Raw genomic sequence first — 18,982 nt, 5'->3', positions numbered from 1 at the left:
CGACTGATAGTAAGTATCCTCATTGGCCAAAACGTTTCACGTTGGTGAGCGACCATATTACATAATGTAGTGTTTGTCACCGGCTTAATAATTTTCACGTAAGTAAGTAGTATAATGAATATTTACTTCAATATGAGATACAGTAAGTATGGTAGGTATATTCAATCATAAGTACTAAATACCTAATTCTAACTACTATGTCCCACTGCTGGGCAAAGGTGTCGTATAAGGGCTAGCACGGGCGCATTTAAGACGTGACAAAAGTTTTGCATCGCGCTCACTCACATCGCGCAGCCTCAAGAGCACGACGGAAAACTTTTGTCACTTCTTAAATGCGCCCCATGCTACAGGGCTAGATATTCATAAAAATAAAATTTCCTTTCTTGTTAAATTTATTTATCAACAACACAGCTGCCTCTACACGGGTTCGTTATCGACTTAGATAAACGTTACCATATCGCGGTTCGCCACGAATACGGCGCCGTAATTTGTGGAGCGCGCATTAACAGAGTCTATCGACATCAATAAGGAACCCTTGTAGCGGCTTAAGTGCCAATTTCTCCATTCTCGGTTAAAGCATAACCAGGGAGTAATGGTTAACTTTTGATACATCAGTCATGAATTTTATATGGAGATGACGTTTAATTTATAAATCAATCCCTGTCGGTTAGATAACCAACAATGAAGAAATTGGCACTAAGGACTGGATTATTATGCCAAACTCTTCTTTCTCTGTCCCACAACCTCGGCTTGTCGCACCGTGTCAGGTAGAGTGTCATCAGCTGTATCAGGTACAAATATAGTGACGATGGCTGCGAGGGCTGATGCTGAACCGAAGAGCACAGCTGGAAGACCGGCCCAGTAAGACAACTGAAACAAAATAAAAACTCATTTGAATATAGCTGCTATAGACAGACCTCTATCGACACTTTAGCAATTCATCATCATCGCGACCCATCACGTCCCCACTGCTGGGGAACGGGTCTCTATCCAATGAAGGAAGCAATTAGAAAGATAAATAATTTATTTGTTCTACTGTGGTTCTTCTTCAGGTCGGTTGCAGTTAGGACAATATGACCAGGTGGTATAGTATGATATGTGAAGCGCCACAGATGATAGAGCATCCTACAACCTACATCATGCCCCGCGTGTCCGCGTATACGCGGGGGGAGCTTAGTTAGGTACATGTTTATTTATTTAAAAAGTGTACCTATTTATAAAACCTCTGCTAAATTTGTACCAGTTATATTAACTTAATACAAGGACTGCTAATGTAAGTACAGACGATATTGGATATTGTAACTAATCATAACATAAGATCACGTTAAGTAGTTTGCTGATATTATGAGACTTACCAGCAATGGTGTCTGTGGAGCCAGTATTGAACCAATTCGTCCCAAAGATGAGCATAGAGCGTGCATTGAGTTTCTAGTATGAGTAGGAAACAATTCCGATGTAAACACGTATGTAATGTTGAAAAATATTGAAGCCATAAACTTTCCAGCTAAAAAAAAAGCTAAGGACAGCCATGTCATATCTGGAAAAGAAACAAAACGTTATTTTTTTAATACATACATTTAAATAGTAACGCAACTATAATAAGCAACATTCGTATTATTATACTAACCAGCTGGCAAGAATGGTTGAATAAGGAAAAACAATGCTGCACATGAAAATGAGCAAATTAAAGGCTTTTTCCTCTGGAATCTTTTCAAAACGTAGCCCATAATGAAAACAGCTGGAATATCTATAATGGTTATGAACGCGTAGTTCAAATACTTGTTGCCGCCCCACAAAACTGAATTGACAGTTAACCCATAGGATACGAAGGTGCTAGTGAACCACCATACTACGCAAATCAAAAACCTTTGTAGCAACATTTTGGAAGAAAATGTGGTTTTTAGCAACATTAAATATCCAATCTCTTCGGTTTTCTCTTCCTTTTCGCACGTAATATTTTCTAGCAAACCCTTTTCAAGAACAATTTTATTGGTCTTTGCAGCTTTTTCTAAAATTTCAAGTGCTTCATTTTTCCTTTCTTTCGTAAGTAGCCATCTTGGGCTCTCATCTATGAGGTATGTGTATAGTATGAAGAGCATCAATGGGGCGTAGACGACTTGCAAAAAGGTTCGGTAATACGGAAACAGCCAGGCCATCAACACAAGTACCAAGTTTCCAAATTGGTACCCTAATTGGGTAATCATGAAAAATTTTGCTCGATCTCTCGCCGATACTGCTTCAACAGCTGAAATCAGATAACCGTATTAAGTACTTATTTAAGAAACAAATAATAAATATAAAATTACTATGTCAACGACTGGTGATGACTCAATATTTAGGCGAGGCATACATCCAGCAGTGACCGACTATCATCATCATCATCATCTTTATGAGTACCTATTAAGAATTATGAAAGCAATAATACCTACCTAACATGAAAGCAGGAGAGCAGATATCACCCACAGCTGTTTCTACTGTTTGCAAAACAATGTACAGCCAGTATTGGGCTGAGAAACTTCTAGCCAATCCCAAAACTCCTCCAAGAAATCCAGTTATTATTAAAGCTTTTTTTCTTCCTATTCTGAAATGAAATTATGACATTAACATTAAAAATAATAATACCAAATCTCAAAGATCTATTCATCCTAGGTTGTCTTAAAACATCGCTTTTAGTGATAAGATCGCAATTTTAGTGCCTACGTATATATAAAATTCTATATTTGTTCACAAACAAGAACATAATTTACAAAGCTTAAATAAAAACACATAAGGTGTTTTTATTTAAGCTTTGTAAATTATGTTCTTGTTTGTGAACAAATAAAGAATTTTATATATAATTATCTATCCAGCTTGTTTGGTAAAGTATTTAGTACCTATCGGATACAGGACCAACGATCAGCAAGCCAATCATGTTTCCAAAACTGTGCATAGTGCCGACCAGAGTTCTCTTCCATTCTTGACAAGCCAACTGGAACTGAGAGAGAATTTTATTACAAGAATTATCCTAAAATTTTTTTTCGCGAATTTTCAAATTCTGATTTCAGTTTCAGGCTTAGATATACCATGCTGCACATGTAGGTTTCGGCTTAGTATACCAATTTTGCAACACCCTGTATAACTAGCAGGCACTTTAATATTTGTTTTCAAGCACAAAACTTTGTTTTTTATAAAAATAATTGAAAGCTCTTACCTCCGCCACAAAGCTGTCAGGGTTCTCATAGACCCAGTCATTGCAGGGCACGAGCTTGGATTGGTTCACCTCGAGGCAAGTTGCAGCCTCGTCTAGTGGCACCCTCTCATAGCACTGCTGATCAAACTGGTTTTCAAATGTCACATTCTTTATCGTATTCACACCACACTGTGCAAGTGAACTGTGGCACCTAAAAACGAAAAATAGATCATTATCATCATCTACTAAATTGTGAACCTCCTTTCATCAGCATGAGATCATGTTGCTGTATTGCAAGGCGTAGGTCAAAAGAAACACTACAACACTCTGTTCACTGTTTTCGTTATCCAGTCATTACAGTCTACCTGTAAAAGGTCAAGCCATATGATAGGTTGTTGTTGCAATCCTATGACAACCCAGAGATTCAGAGGGTCTTCACTAAAGTCCGCCACTTCCGCCTATCTTCGTCTGTGCTTTTGGCCTTGTTCATCGCCATGTTTGGACAGGGTGTCCACGGGAGCGCCCTTCATTCAGGGGCCGCCAGTCAAAAGCAATATTTGTGGCATTCGTAGCTGCTCTTCGTATAGTGCCATTTCCATTTCTACGTCCGCTTCTCATCATTGATTGATTCATAATAATTTACAGTAAACACAGTTTTATCGTAAAACAAAACAACAACTTACTTGTACTGAACATAATCAGCTGCGAACACAAACTGGCTGCCCGTTAGAGAATTCGAAGCAAACGCAATAAAAAGAAGGAACCCCAACACCACATGATACTTTTGTGACAAAGTAAACCTTCTAAGTACATCATCCAATTCGATCCTTTCGGAAAATGCAGAACTCATTTTAACCCCTCACGTCTCAAGAGATCCAAGACAATTAAAATGTATTGTGTCTGGTTTACCAACGGGTAACCGGGTTAAGCTAAACCTCTAATTATAATATCTTCTTCTATTCTATAACAACTAGTTTTTCAATTTATTACAGCAAATTCTACGTAAGATTCAATTATTAAGTGATTTATTGTATTGGCAATCAATACCAATGGGTACTTGAACTTGTTTTAATTATGCACAGGTTTTTTTATTATTGTAAAATTATCTGCATTTCTGTAGTACCTAATCGTTTTTCGATAATCTTGGCCACTAATGGCTTTCCTATCTTATGATAGGTCATTAACTTTGTATCGTCACGGTTATAAAAATTCACGTTTACTTTTCTTATCTTTGTTTTAAATTCACGTGCCTAAGCCATACAGGGGAACTTAAAAAATAGGTCACGATTCATTCTGACCAACTGAAAAATCTAATTTGTTTAAGAAACTACTTAATGAGTAGGTAGGTACATGTCGACATTTTTTTTATATATTTTTTTTTTGTTTTGCGTTGTGGTGAAATTTTTAGTGGATTGTAAAATACTTTCATGAGGATTTGTAATACCTATATGGATTCAAAATCATGTATCCAATCGTGGGGGGTCGTATTCTATGATATACGATGGGTTATAAATTTCGCATAATACAGCTATCAATGATGTCATCACACATCAGCATTGTGATAGGTATTTAAAATATTATAGATAAAGATAAATTGGATTAAAAAACTATTGAAAATGCCGACATCAAAACTATTTTGTTGAAAGATAACGGAACGGAACAGAATACTGCAGATATATTTATATTGGTACCTACACTTATGTAGGTAAGTATATTATAATATTTTATCTAGTTCTGGGTCTCTAGTACGGGTTTAGGCATTTACGTAAACGAAAAAGGTTTTGGTTTTCTTCTAGTATATTTATATAAAACATTAAAGATTTTTAAGATTGAGATGCGTGCGTGGATAAGACTTGGTATTAGGTACATGGATCTCACAATTTTTTACCGTAGAACAACTGAGTTACGAGACTTGTTTTTTTTTGACAAGTATTGTTTTTGATGGGATTGGATATTCAGAAGATATACATATATTTTGATAAATATAATTAATGATTAAGTAACTTATATAATATATTTGTACGTTTTTGTGTTATTTAGAGATTTAAACCAATTGAACACTTACATTATTTAAATAGGTACACTCACGGGCAATGAAAAAGTACCACTCACAAAATACCGACCTAGATTTTTCCGTTTAAGTAACAGTAATAATTATGGGTTTTCTCACTGGAACTTTTTCATTGCCCTTGAGTGTAGGAGGTATTTATTTATGTGCTCACTTTAGAAAGAAAGAAAAATTACTATTTATAACAATTTATTTTAATTTCCATCAGAGGCATACAAAAAAGAAAACTATTTAGGTAATTTATGAATCAATTCGCTGTCTTGTTCTTTCCTTCATTCGTTCCAACAAATTCAGCTTGATGTACAGTATCTGGTAAAGAGTCGTCAGCTGTATCAGGTACAAATATAGTGACAAAGGCTGCGAGAGCTGAAGCTGAACCGAAGAGCACAGCAGGAAGACCGGTCCAGTAGGCCAACTGAAAAAAAGATAAAGGTTGTTATTGATTTAACGAAAACTAGACGTGAAAGTTCAGCGATCGTCCGTTAGATGGCGGTGGCAATCGGTACAAAATATTGTTGTAATGTAAGCTAGGTAAAAAAAAACAAATTCCTACTGTTATGGTGAAATTTCAACACCGAATTATGAGTCGATACTGAAATGGGTGCAATAATTATATTTATAGATAGATTTAAATTATATAAAATAATATCAAAATCAATGTTATGAAGTTACCTTTTATTAAGATGATATGAAACTACACTACCTAACTAAAGTTTAGACAGTTTTATGCTATAGCAACACTCGCGACTGTAACTTAGTGATATAAATTTTTGAGGCGTATTAAAAAGCCACTTACCAACAATGGCGTTTGCGGCGCGAGTATAGAACCAATTCTTCCGATAGATGAACACAGAGCATGCATTGAGTTTCTGGTATGAGTTGGGAATAACTCTGATGTAAACACATACGTTATATTGAAAAATATTGCAGCCATGAATTTTCCGCCCAAGAAGAACATTATAGAAAGCCAATTCAAGTCTGAAACAGAAAATGATTAAACTTTAAGTTTTGTTCATTATTTAAGTACATATTTTGAATGATTTTTCATTATCTTTTACTAACCTGATGGTAAGAATAGCTGTATAAAGAAGAATAATGCAGCACAAGAGAATGATATCATCAAGGGCATCTTTCTTTTAAATCTAATCAACACATAGCCCATCGTAAAAGCTGCAGGTATATCAACCATAGGTATCAAGGCATAATTTAAATATTTGTTGCCACCCCATAAAACAGAATTCACAGTTAAACCCCATGCCACAAATGTACTAGTGGTCCACCAGACTAGACAAATCAAGAACCTTTGCAGTAATACTTTAGAAGAAAATGTAGTTTTTAACAGCGCTAAATATCCAATTTGTCCAGATTTGTCTTCCTTTTCACACGTTAAGTTTTCTAGCCAAGATTTGTCGAGTATGATGTTATTCTTCTTAGCTGCTTTTTCTAATATAGAAACTGCTTCTTTCTTTTTTTCTTTCGTTAGTAGCCATCTCGGGCTTTCGTCTATGAAGTAAGCATAGAGAATGAAAAGTAGCAAGGGTGCATAAATGACTCTCAGTAAAGTCCTGTAGTATGGGAATAGCCATGCGACCAAAACGAGCATAAAGTTTCCTATTTGGAATCCCAATTGCGTTACCATGTAATATTTAGCACGGTCCCTTACTGAAACAATCTCTACAGCTGAAAAAAAAATGATAATGTTATGATACAGGATAAAATATGAAAAAACTACTTATAAATATTAAAAAAATATAAGCTATGCTATTAATTATGCTAGAGCGCTTTCCGTTTATGAGTAATTTGGAGCTATTGTCACAAAAAAAAAATCATGGCTCGCGAGTCAAAATATGTATTTCAACAAACATGATGTTTACACAGCACAGCTCATTATTCTGTTAAAGCTGTATCTGAAACCTGAAAAATATAGTAAATACCTAGCATGAAAGCCGGCGAGCACACGTCCCCTAAAGCAGCGTTGGCCATTTCCAACACAACATACAGCCAGTAGTTGGTGGCAAAACTCTTGGCGAGACCCAGGACTCCTCCGATGACACCTGTCATGATCAGGGTGTTCTTTCTACCAATCCTAAAAATTGTTATACAGTAGATTAACAGTATTGTAACAGTGAACAAGATGGTGTGTCACATAATATAAACAATAAAAGTAAAATTTTGTGTCACACCGTTTTAAGCTCATGACAACCTATGTACCAATGAATGTAGTCACAAAAATCATACAACTGCATTAATTTGAAATAAGAGTTCAGTGGTAAAATGGGGTGTTATTTGTCACGACGTTTCTTTTGCACTGATCCAAATGAATAGTTTAGCTTAGCGTATTTTTAAATATTATGCCTACTAGTGTAATAATATCTGAAATGGCAGATCATAATGATTCTCGTAAGTACCTGTCTGAAACTGGTCCAACAATCAGTAAGCCGAGCATATTTCCGAAACTGGAAATAGTACCGACAAGAGTCCTCTTCCATTCTTGGCACGCCAACTGGAACTGTGAAGGAAGATCATCATCATTATCATCATCATCAACCCCGTAATCGACCACTGCTGGAGATAGGAGTGTTATGCTTGGCCTTCCTCTTTCAGCCACTATCGGCTTCCAAAGGTCCCTGGTTCGATTCACAGCCGGGCAGATTTTTGTTTAAAGACAGATATTTATATGGGTGTTAATATTTACATATCTATAATATGAACCTGTGTAGACATATTATCAGCGGTCCGATACCCATATATAATAATTAAAAATCTAGGTATTATATCTCACCCTCGGAGTTGACTCTGGGTCCAAAAGTCTCAACTGTCTCACAGTGTAGTCACCTATGGCCTAACATCGCTTACCAAATTGTGTCAACATTTACACCTACCTCACCAACAAAGCTGTCAGGGTTCTCATAGACCCAGTCATTGCAGGGCACCAGGGTGGATTGGTTCACCTCGAAGCAAGTAGCAGCCTCGTCTAGTGGCACCCTCGCGTAGCACTGCTGGTCAAATTGATTCTCAAATGTCACATTTATAGGTGAGCTTACTCCACATTCATTCAGAGAGTTGTCACATCTGTAATTGAAAAAAATAGAAGCCCCGTAAATTTCTATTGCGCTATTGTTAATACACTCACGAGAAATGAAAAAGTTTCACTAACAAAATTCCTATACCAAATGGCTAAAAATCATTTAATTTAATTTGAACTTCATACTTAGGTACGTTTTTAGTTGGTAATATTCTGATGCGCTGTTAAATGTACTTCAATATTGCGACGGCTATCTTTTCCCATTTTAGGAGCAATATTATCTATGTCACTGGAATTTTTCTTTGCTTACGAGTGTAATATTAATGTAGATACTTATATAGAGTATTTTTACTTACTTGTACTGTACATATTCTGCAGCAAACACAAACTGGCTGCCAGCAAGCGAGTTCGTAGCAAAAGCAATGAAGAGTAGAATTCCAAAAATCACATGATATTTTTGAGACAAAGCAAACTTCCGAAGCACATCATCCAATTCTACAGACTTTTCTGTTTTTTCTTCAACAACCATTTTTTTCACTTACACTTTTATAGATAGATTTATAGATATTTTTTATATGTACACAAAAATGTATGCCTGGCCCGTACGCCTGTCGTTCACAATATTACAATGTATGCTGTATGCTGTGCCTATACCTATAGTTGGTTTATTACTATATTTGTATCTATCTAGCCGCGTAGCTGATAGATTACAATAGAATAAACACCTCCAACGAATAGAATATTTAATTAATACTGAGTTGCACAAGGGACCATCAACTAAGGTCAAACTTAAATCTCTGTCAAAGCATTTAATTTAACTTCGAACCTAATTTAAGACCCTTTGTGAAACCTCGCATATGAGTGTTATCTGTTGAACTTTTTCTTTCATGTATTTGTGGCTCTTAGGATCAAATTATTTGTACGGTGTGAGTTTTACTAGAGCAAGGTATTTATAAAATTACACCCTTAGGTAGGTATATACACAGGCAGTGAGCTGGTCATATCTGCCGAAGAACCGATAAACATTGGGGTAGACGAGTTCTCGAGTGGAGACCACGAACAGGCAAAAGCAGCGTGGGACGCCCTCCTGCCCGCTGGACTGACGACCTTAGGCGGGTGGCGGGTAGTGGTTGGATGAGGAAAGCCGAGGACCGAGTGCTGTGGCGCTCCTTGGGAGAGGCCTATGTCCAGCAGTGGATGATTACTGGCTGATGATGATGATGATGATGATGTATATACACCACTGGCTCAGCCACTGAAATTCTACCCTGTGTGATGTATCTTTATCCTATTTAAACATAGAGGTAGGTATAAGGTATATAATATATTCGTTATCTTTATCTTTACTTTACTATTTCTATAATTTGGCCATTATGTATATCCTCCATTAAGTTTATGAACTTTAAAGATAATAAATTAAGTACCTAGTTTTAATACTTATAAATTTTTTTTCATTCATGATAAAAAAACATGTATCCATAAGTTATATTACATTGTAAAATTGCGGCCATAAAATAGGTTTCATAAAAAGCAATATTTAGGTTAGTCTGTCAATATTGCATGCTATAAATTTTTTATGATTAATAGGTAATTTAGTTTAATAAATGTGGGTTTAACCGAACTTAATTTGGATTTCTGAGCTCCATATTTTTACAAGATAAATTTAGTTATATGAAATAATGCTGTAAACTATGAACACTAGAGTATTCACATTTTGCTAGTTTTGCGATCGGCATTCTAAACATGCCAGCGAAGGGTAAAGTTAATGTACTGGGATCGCGGCCTCATATGATTCCCGAAAACAAGGTCAAATATTGACGAAAATTTTGATTTTGACGGCTACTTCAAGACATGGTTAATCCTTGATATCGTTATAACAGTTTTAAGTGGATCAATGATGGATTAGGGTATCGATAGCGTCATATACAGAGATAAATAAGATAAAAATAATACGGCTTTATTATTATTATTACAATAGTATTATTGGTCTAATAGTTAAGTAAATAAATAAATGTATTACAGAGGTTGTGAATGATAGATATGGCAACAAATAAATTAATATACCCTTCTGGCAGAAAATGCTTTTAGCATTAAGTCCACCCTTCGTACTTTTTTTGTAATATTTGTACAATAAAGAGTTCAATAAAAATAAAAAATACAGTTTGTTACAACCGCACGTACGTAATGATTTCAAATAGCTAAGCCAGCATAAGCTAAAATTAAATAAGGATTGTAGGTTACGTAGGGTACAATTGATATTTTCAATTGAGTGTGGTAAAAAATTATAGATCAAAGAGTTTGGATGCACTACTTTCTTTATCTTAACTGTAATAAATACCTTTCATATATTTATTCTACTTTAAAGTGATGAACAAACATCTTCATCCATCAACAATCATAACTGATGGGCATAGGCATATCCCAGGCCATAAAACATCTTTACTTCTTCTAGGAGCTTTCTGAAGAGAGAGTGAGATAATCTGAGGTATCCCACAAGGTAGCGTTCTGGGTTCTATGTTTTTCATTTGTCTAAAAACTATTTATGTCACCTGTATTTAGAAGGAGATATATAAAGTAGTTGATTATAAAGATCCATTTACCCTCTTAGCAATGTGTCTCCACTGCACTGCTAAGCGTATATGTATTTTAAAAGTAGCTACTCCATAGTCCATATTGAGCTTACATTTGCCATGATGGGGTTGTTAAATAATTATAGTCATTTATTTCTTATTTTGTTTTTAATCTTTACACATATAAAATAGTATATTGTGATACAAGTGCGGAAAGTATGTCATTACAGTCGAGTACGCCAGAGTTTGAATAAATATAATGATGCATTTTCCACTCTTGTAACAATGTAGTACACGTAGTCACACGACAAAACTCAAAACATACAAAAGCAATATTGTAATAGCAAAGCTTTTGTTTCTGTGATATGTATGTTTCTATTGTATCTGTGCGGGTTCATTTCCAATGCACAATCTATTAACCCTTAATTCACTTCCTGAGTCCCTGGGACTCACATCAAAATTTCAAAATTCAATAATTGTAACGTTTGAGCTGCTAGTTTCCCCCCCGTCTCAGTACCTTCCTGAAGGGTCACGGGCTCCGCGGTGGCGAGAGGACGTGCGCCGGCGATGCGTATTTAGTGAGTTATTGCGTCGAGTGAGTCCCACGGACTCATACAAGTGAATTATGCTATATTTATTTTATTAAATTCAATTTTCAAATGTTGCTTATTTGTCGTTATTATTGATATAAATCATATTTTTTATATGCTTATAATACCTATATATTTTTAATGGATTGGCAAAATGAATCGAAAACAAGTTAATATTAATGAATCTAAGGACACGCCTGCACATAACTCGTATGCCACACAAATTTCGCTGCTCGATTTCATCTATCATGAAAAAGACATTCCTGAAGATGAGAGCCACTCTGAATCTGAAGACATGTAATGAAAGAAAGTACTGCTGTTTGTTCCATTACAAAAAGAGAATATAAACATCATTTCTATGTACCAAATGTACAAAACCCATATGTTTGGCCTGCTCAAAAAAGGTATGCTGACGTTGCCAGTAAGCAGTGGCAAAACCCATTGCACGTTTTTTATTTTTGTATTAGAGCATACATTTTTGTTTTTTTATTTTTGATTTGTATGTCTTTAAGAGTCAAAAAAACGTAAAAACATATATTTGTCACGAATATTTGATATTTTTGTAGAGGTTTTAAAATACCTCTGTTTTTTTAGGCTCATAAAATTAGTTTCTTTAATTTTGGAGAGGATCTCAGAAGTCTGTCCAGTTTCGTTGCTTTTTTCTAGTGCATTAATAAGTACTGATTAACATTACAACATATTTTTTTGAAAAAAATATGTTTTATTTGAGTAACCCACGCTTACAAAATATGTGAGTCCCAGGGACTCATACAAGTGAATTACGTTAGTAAATTTCACGAAGTGAATAATTAAGGGTTAAAAAGCTTATACCAATACACAAGAAATACGTTTTTATAAATGAAAATAGAGGTAGATAATTCAATTTAAAACTGGCATTCAAAACATACAAAAGCAATATTCTAATAGCAAAGCTTTTGTTTCTGTGATATGTATATTTCTATTGTATCTGTGAGGGTTCATTTCCAATGCACAATCTAGTGTTATTTTCGAGCCAATTACACAGCCCAGAATTTAAGGTTTTCGAGCAAGAACTCGAACTTTGTTGAACAATATTTTGAGCCATAAATATGTACTTAATCACTTTTTAAATCATTTTGACTTCTTGTTCTTTTCTCGTATCTTCGTTCATTCCGACAAATTCAGCTTCGTGCACGGTGTCAGGTAGCGAGTCGTCCGCTGTGTCCGGGACAAATATAGTGACGATGGCCGCGAGGGCTGATGCTGAACCGAACAGCACAGCTGGAAGACCGGCCCAGTAGGACAACTGGAACCAATTACACGTATTTTTTATTAAATGCTACTTGAGCAAGGAAAATTACATGCTTAAAGATTTTTAAATGCAACAACTGTAAGTTATGCTGAATGGGGACTCCTTTTCACTCATGAAATCATTAGTAGCAAATCTTGTTCAATTAATTATGAAAGTTTCTGAAATGTTGCTTTTTCATAGAAATTCCGTTGGTCACGTGACTTTTACTTCGTATCAATGAGTATGTGTGGTATTTCTAAGATATGTGTAAGAAGCACTTTGGCAATACTTTTTACAAATTATTGGTTTTTATTAAATTAACCTACCAATAACGGCGTCTGTGGTGCCAATATTGAACCGATTCTTCCAATGGAGGAGCATAGAGCATGCATTGAGTTTCTTGTGTGAGTAGGAAACAATTCCGACGTAAACACGTATGTTATGTTGAAAAATATTGAAGCCATAAATTTTCCCAGCAAGAAAAACACTATGGACAGCCAAGTCATGTCTGTAAGAAAAGGAAACACAAGTTTTCATATTATTATTTGCAATATTACAACCAAATCAAAAATAATTTAGGAAATAACTTTAAAAAATGTTTTACGAACCAGATGGTAGTAAAGGTTGAATGAGGAAAAACACAGCGGCACAAGAAAATGAAATCATTAAAGGCTTTTTCCTCTTGTATCTTTTCATAACATATCCCATCATAAAAACGGCAGGTACTTCAACTGTTGTTATAAATGCGTAGTTCAGATATTTGTTGCCTCCCCACAACACTGAGTTTACTGTTAATCCATATGATACAAATGTACTAGTAAACCACCAAACTACACAAATCAGAAATCTTTGTAACAAGATCTTAGAAGAACAAGTCCTTCTGAGTAGTGTTAAATATCCTATTTCTTCTGATTTATCTTCCGTTTCGCACGTCAAGTTTTCTAGTAAAGATTTTTCCAGAACAATGTTATTAGTCTTAGCTGCGTTTTCTAGTATAGCCAATGCTTCTTTTTTTCTTCCTTTAGCGAGCAACCATCTTGGGCTTTCATCTATGAGATAACCGTAGAGAACAAACAGTAGTAGAGGTGCATACAGAACTCGTAAAAATGATCTAAAGTTTGGATAAAACCAAGCTAATAGTACGAGTATGTAACTCCCAAATTGGTAACCCAAATTTGTTACTACGAAGAATTTCGCTCGATCTCTTGCTGGTACTATTTCAATAGCTGAAAAAAGGAAATACATAGTCAGTATTAGGTTTATCATTTATGATAAAACTGTGATGGTAAAATGTATTATTTTTGTTAGATATATATTATTTATTGTAGTATAATTTCTTATGAACAAATAGTAAGGCTTAAATCTTTGGCTCATAATATTATGTTATGATCATCATCAACAAAACCCATATTAAAATTCCTACAACCTCAAAAAAAACTATAATCGTAGTCAAAGATAGAAGGATAAGTAGTTACCTACCTAACATGAAAGCCGGAGAGCACACATCTCCTAAAGCAGTTTCCAATAACTGTAGTACATCATAAAGCCAATAGTTGGTGGCGTAACTTCTGACTACACCCAACACTCCACCAAGGATGCCAGTTATTATCAATGCTTTTTTTCGTCCTATACTGGAAGAAAAAAACAATTTTTACTTTTAAGGGGGGTTGGGTCTTACCCAACAGAAATAGATCAGAATAGAATAGAATAGAATAATATTTATTCAGAAAACTATAGGTAGTATTTAAAAAAAATATGTTTCAAATAGTAAGTAAACCTTGGCTAGGTTAACTTAATGGGATAAAGTTCAAAACGATGTGGGATCCATAACCAGAATAAAGACCTAAACCAATATCCATGGTTTAAAATTAACTTAAATTGCTCATTATATTTGTGCCGAAACATTTTGTTAAGGTTAATGTGAACGAACCATACTACCTAAAACTATGTATTTACATTAAGGTTTTGTATAATTACATACGGATTCACTATGGCTGAATTAATTTTATCTTAGTCTCCGTTATCTCTACTATCTATAGAGCTTCCACTATGTTATTGTATTCTTGACGTTTCCTTATGTCTGGTAAGTAAAGTTGGTTTTCCTTTGCAGTCATCAGATATGTATGGGATTTCGACTGTCAAGAAACCAATAATATAATAGACAGAGTATAGTTTAAGAACACTCGTGAGCAATGAAAATGTTCCAGTGACATAGCAATTTAAGCCCGTCACAGACTTAGCTATAATATATATTAATATTTTTATAGCTAGGCATATTACTATATATTTTCTATACATTTCCGCAGTGACCGCACACTCACCTATAATATATATTTCTGTGAAGTCACCAATTGTACGGTATATTAATATATATTATAGTTAGGTCTGTGACGGGCTGTGTAGTCTCAGCCAGATGTTTTCAAGCTGATGTTTCAGCTTTCAAGTAAGAAGAAAGAACTTTGCTCGGATACAAACCTACCTGTCCGATATGGGTCCGACTAGAAGCAATCCGACCATGTTCCCGAAACTGTGCACCGTTCCCACTAACGTCCTTTTCCATTCCTGACACGCCAACTGGAACTGATATAGAAAAAAGGGTAAGAATCCACCTGCTGTCGGCATCGCACGCAATGGACGCATCGCATTTAGTATTCTTTGTATAGATAATGTGCGTCCACTTCATCGGCTTTGCCAACTCTGTTTCGCCATACATTTATGACAATCCTTTTGGTGTGAATAGCAAAAGGTGGTACGGTACGTTTACCAATTATATTTCTATTCACAATTTTACTTATTCTACGATTGAGATTTGAGTCTGCAGTATTTTTAAGAAATTTTATTAAAGATTTTTTACATCAGATTTTTTTTATTATACGAGTAATGAAAAGAAAATATTTTTCCTACCACTATGATTCGACTGGGACTCTTTTTCGTTGTTGGTTAAAAATTGTAGAAGATAACAACCTCCAGGATGTTCTTACCTCTGCAACAAAACTTTTAGGGTTTTCATAGATCCACTTATTACAAGGTACCACTTCTGATTGGTCAATTTCCACGCAAGTCGAATTTCTATCTAGAGGTACCCTCTCATAACACTGCTGGTCAAATTGTTTGCCAAATGTGACATTGTTTGACGAACTCTCGTTACAGGGTTTAATTGAATTATCGCATCTGAAAAATGAAAATAATGCTTCACATAAAAAAGTTGATAAACATTTGATATATTGCTGTCTTGCTTTTACAGTATATTATCAGAGCAAAACAGCCATATTTATTTAGATTTACGAAATTTCACAGACGAGCCGTAACGTCTATTGGAAAAACTATAAATAATACAAAATAATGTATTTTAACGCACAAAGTTCATGGGCGGCCACCGCCACTGAAGAAATATTTCATGGTTATTTAAATAGATCAAGAATATAATTAAGCGGTTGCTACCGTGATATGATAGGTATGACTAAAACTATTATTTAAACAGCATAGGTATAATGTACATAGTTAGATAAATCGTAAGAAACATCGATAATTGATAAATGAAGACATTAGACTTAGACATTAATCGCTAAGTTATAAGAAAGTTTGTAAACAGAGTACATCGGTAATTTGATTATACAGGTGAGTCTTTCATATATGCACATCTGAAATTAGGTCATCTAGGTATTCGGTAAGAAGCAAAAGTTGTTCAGAATGAAGCTCTGTGACCTAATTTCAGATGCGCATCTACGAAAGACTCAATAGACGTATAATCAAAACACCGATTCCACAAAGAAAGGCGAAAGTGCAAGTGTTTACTTCAATTTAAATACAAGTACTTATACCTATTAAAATAGAAGAAGAAGGATATTATATTAGTATGTATTTATTAGTATACATGCATTAGAAATCTAGTTAAACTTACTTGTATTGAACATAGTCGGCAGCGAATACGAACTGACTTCCAGTCAGAGAATTCGACGCAAATGCAATGAATAGAAGAAGACCAAAAACGACATGATACTTCTGTGTCACAGAAAACTTGCGCAGAACATCATCGAGGTCCACGTTCTTTTCAGGCTTTTCTAGACTCATTTTTTATCACTTCAGACCAAGAGAGAACACCGTACACATAAAATTAACTCCTAGAAATGATAAGGCCCGAATTCTGACTGTAAATAGTGCTATCGAAACTATAAAACTTCCGGTAGACAATGTTTGTCTTGACAACTTCTAATGTACAATTTGCAGCATCAAAATTTACCACACTGTATTTTTCACTTCTAACTATTTGATAAACTATCTACACGGTATCACTCTACGCGATGTATTCTACAATGTCGTGTCTATTATTACTTTATTTATAGACGAAGTGGTAGGTAAGGCGGATAGTAACGTTGACTATCTGTTGCCCGTGAGCTCCTCTCTTCGCCTTAACGAGGTTTTTCGTGGGTTTCCGGGATAAACAGTGGCCAGGGTGTCAGCTTTCTACATACCTACCATAAAATTAATATTTAAAAAACAGCGTTTATGAACTTGAATGCCAAACCATAATGGAATAAATCTTGGCTCTATTCTGTCCGAAGATACTTATGATCTCCTTTAAAAAACCCTGTGGTCATATACAGGGTGTCCCAAAAGTCAACGATATGCCTTGGAGGGCTGATAGACCAGCTCATGAGTAGCCAGAATATCATAATACGACCTCAGTAAAAAATCGATAGTTTTCGAGTAATTGACACTTTCATAAATTTGCTGAAAATCGACACCTTGGATCAGTTTTTTGCGTGCTGCAGGTACAAAAATCCATATTATTACTATTTTTTGGTGTTGCATCACCCTGTATAGCCCTGCTATTGGTCACAGTCAATAAATAACAAGTAATGCAGTATGTTTAAAAGAAAACACGGTTCTCCAAGTCATACAAGGTAATCATATTTTGTTATAAGCAACTTTGACTCGACATACTGTAAAAAAAATATACCAAGCAATCCTGGCACCTTATTTAAAAAAATAGTTCATTTAATGCAGTTTTCAAAATAGTATAAACCGTTATTGTTTCATTAAAAAAAAGTTATTGTTATTTTAGTGCAAAACAACCTCGATGCAAAATTGTTTGAAGGAAATTTATCTGACTGAATTTATTAAGGGTAGGTCATGTTGGAATGAGTTAAAGTAAAATAGGTGGTGAGGTCAGCCTTAGCGAAATAGATAACGCTAAAACAGCTAAGAAAAACTTACCAAACCCTTAATAAACATATTTTTGCGTTTTTTACACCTTATTTAAAAAAAAACATTTATTGACTATTATTTTAATTTTTCAAAATTATAACAGCCCATTATTATAAGTACATAATCAGCATAGTCATAATCATATTTTTGAGAGTTTTGTTTTGTTTAATAAATAAAAAGTAATAAGAGGTCATGTTAATGACAAACTGATCTGACCCTTTTTTGGATACTGTGGGTTAAGCATGTGTAAGCGTTTTACTTGTACAATATCACACATTTGTACTACTCAGGAATGTACGTTAGCATGCACTACATTTATGGGGAATGTGGAGTTAGTACAGTCCACTTTTTTCGAGAAAGATACTCAAAATGCGTTTTTTATTAACTGTGACCACGTTTTCTGTTTTCCCACGCCCGGCCCCACCACCTATTTTTCTTTAACTCATTCCAACATCACCTACCCTTAATAAATTCAGTCAGATTAATTTAATTCAAACAATTTTGTATCGAGGTTGTTTTGCACTAAAATGACAATCACTTTTTTCTTAATGAATCAATAGCAACGGTTTATACCATTTTGAAAACTGCATTAAATAAGCTATTAAAAATTTTAATAAGGTGCCAGTATTGCATGGTATTAAACCGTTTTTTCTTTTAAACATACAGCATTACTTGTTATTTTTTTACTGTGACCAAAAGCAGGGCTATATAGGGTGATGCAACACCAAAAAATAGTAACAATATGGATTTTTGTACCGGCAGCAACCAAAAAACTGATCCAAGGTGTCGATTTTCAGCAAATTTATAAAAGTGTTAATTTCTCGAAAACTATCGAATTTTTACTGAGGTCATGTTATGATATTCTGGCTACTCATGAGCTGGTCTATCAGCCCTCCAAGGCATATCGTTGACTTTTGGGAAACCCTGTATTTAAGGGAAGGATTAAGGACAGAAGGAGAGGCTTTTGATAATTTTGTTTTATTCGACTCATTAATCTTACATCTGTAATTGTAAGGATCAAACTGTTTGCACTGGGATGGCACACACACAACATATAAATAAATATTATATCTATAATAATA

At 34.8% G+C, this 18,982-nt stretch overlaps 3 protein-coding genes across 4 annotated transcripts; all 3 read right to left on the bottom strand.

Annotated features, from left to right (window-relative positions):
* Positions 1–385: 385 nt before the first annotated feature.
* Positions 386–4,087, bottom strand: LOC105393060 (solute carrier family 22 member 1). Its single transcript, XM_038111665.2, has 7 exons — positions 3,853–4,087; positions 3,191–3,380; positions 2,874–2,974; positions 2,430–2,581; positions 1,628–2,245; positions 1,356–1,537; positions 386–870 (listed from the first exon to the last, which is right to left on the bottom strand). Exons 1-7 carry the CDS (start codon positions 4,017–4,019, stop codon positions 712–714), a joined length of 1,569 nt encoding a protein of 522 aa, XP_037967593.2. The 5' UTR covers positions 4,020–4,087; the 3' UTR covers positions 386–711.
* Positions 4,088–5,409: 1,322 nt separating this feature from the next.
* LOC105391603 (solute carrier family 22 member 1) lies at positions 5,410–8,843 on the bottom strand. 2 transcript variants are annotated; one of them, XM_038111746.2, is made up of 7 exons: positions 8,619–8,843; positions 8,120–8,309; positions 7,646–7,746; positions 7,172–7,323; positions 6,300–6,917; positions 6,034–6,215; positions 5,410–5,652 (listed from the first exon to the last, which is right to left on the bottom strand). In XM_038111746.2, the coding sequence occupies exons 1-7, from the start codon at positions 8,789–8,791 to the stop codon at positions 5,485–5,487; spliced, it is 1,584 nt and encodes a 527-aa protein (XP_037967674.2). In that variant the 5' UTR covers positions 8,792–8,843; the 3' UTR covers positions 5,410–5,484. The 2 variants fall into 2 exon arrangements, with proteins under 2 accessions (XP_037967674.2, XP_037967675.2); XM_038111747.2 differs by having other exon boundaries at positions 6,539–6,917.
* Positions 8,844–12,419: 3,576 nt separating this feature from the next.
* On the bottom strand, positions 12,420–17,109 carry LOC105391592 (organic cation transporter protein). Its single transcript, XM_011563092.3, has 7 exons — positions 16,594–17,109; positions 15,674–15,863; positions 15,172–15,272; positions 14,172–14,323; positions 13,301–13,918; positions 13,019–13,200; positions 12,420–12,707 (listed from the first exon to the last, which is right to left on the bottom strand). Exons 1-7 carry the CDS (start codon positions 16,761–16,763, stop codon positions 12,528–12,530), a joined length of 1,593 nt encoding a protein of 530 aa, XP_011561394.3. The 5' UTR covers positions 16,764–17,109; the 3' UTR covers positions 12,420–12,527.
* Between the last annotated feature and the right edge of the window lie 1,873 nt (positions 17,110–18,982).

Source organism: Plutella xylostella, chromosome 26, assembly GCF_932276165.1.
Source record: "Plutella xylostella chromosome 26, ilPluXylo3.1, whole genome shotgun sequence".
Taxonomy (NCBI): domain Eukaryota; kingdom Metazoa; phylum Arthropoda; class Insecta; order Lepidoptera; family Plutellidae; genus Plutella; species Plutella xylostella.
This window is presented reverse-complemented; position numbering and strand designations above follow the sequence as displayed.

Coding starts and splice junctions, on each gene's coding strand:
- LOC105391592 (XM_011563092.3), bottom strand. CDS start 16,763: ATGAGTCTAGAAAAGCCTGAAAAGAACGTGGACCTCGATGATGTTCTG. Junction 15,864..16,593: donor GCCGACTATGTTCAATACAA/GTAAGTTTAACT, acceptor TTCATTTTTCAG/ATGCGATAATTCAATTAAAC. Junction 12,708..13,018: donor CACCACAGACGCCGTTATTG/GTAGGTTAATTT, acceptor AATTGGTTCCAG/TTGTCCTACTGGGCCGGTCT.
- LOC105391603 (XM_038111746.2), bottom strand. CDS start 8,791: ATGGTTGTTGAAGAAAAAACAGAAAAGTCTGTAGAATTGGATGATGTG. Junction 6,216..6,299: donor ACAGCTATTCTTACCATCAG/GTTAGTAAAAGA, acceptor TTTCTGTTTCAG/ACTTGAATTGGCTTTCTATA. Junction 5,653..6,033: donor CGCCGCAAACGCCATTGTTG/GTAAGTGGCTTT, acceptor TCTTTTTTTCAG/TTGGCCTACTGGACCGGTCT.
- LOC105393060 (XM_038111665.2), bottom strand. CDS start 4,019: ATGAGTTCTGCATTTTCCGAAAGGATCGAATTGGATGATGTACTTAGA. Junction 2,582..2,873: donor GTTGGTCCTGTATCCGATAG/GTACTAAATACT, acceptor ATTTCATTTCAG/AATAGGAAGAAAAAAAGCTT. Junction 2,246..2,429: donor CTCTCCTGCTTTCATGTTAG/GTAGGTATTATT, acceptor ATCTGATTTCAG/CTGTTGAAGCAGTATCGGCG.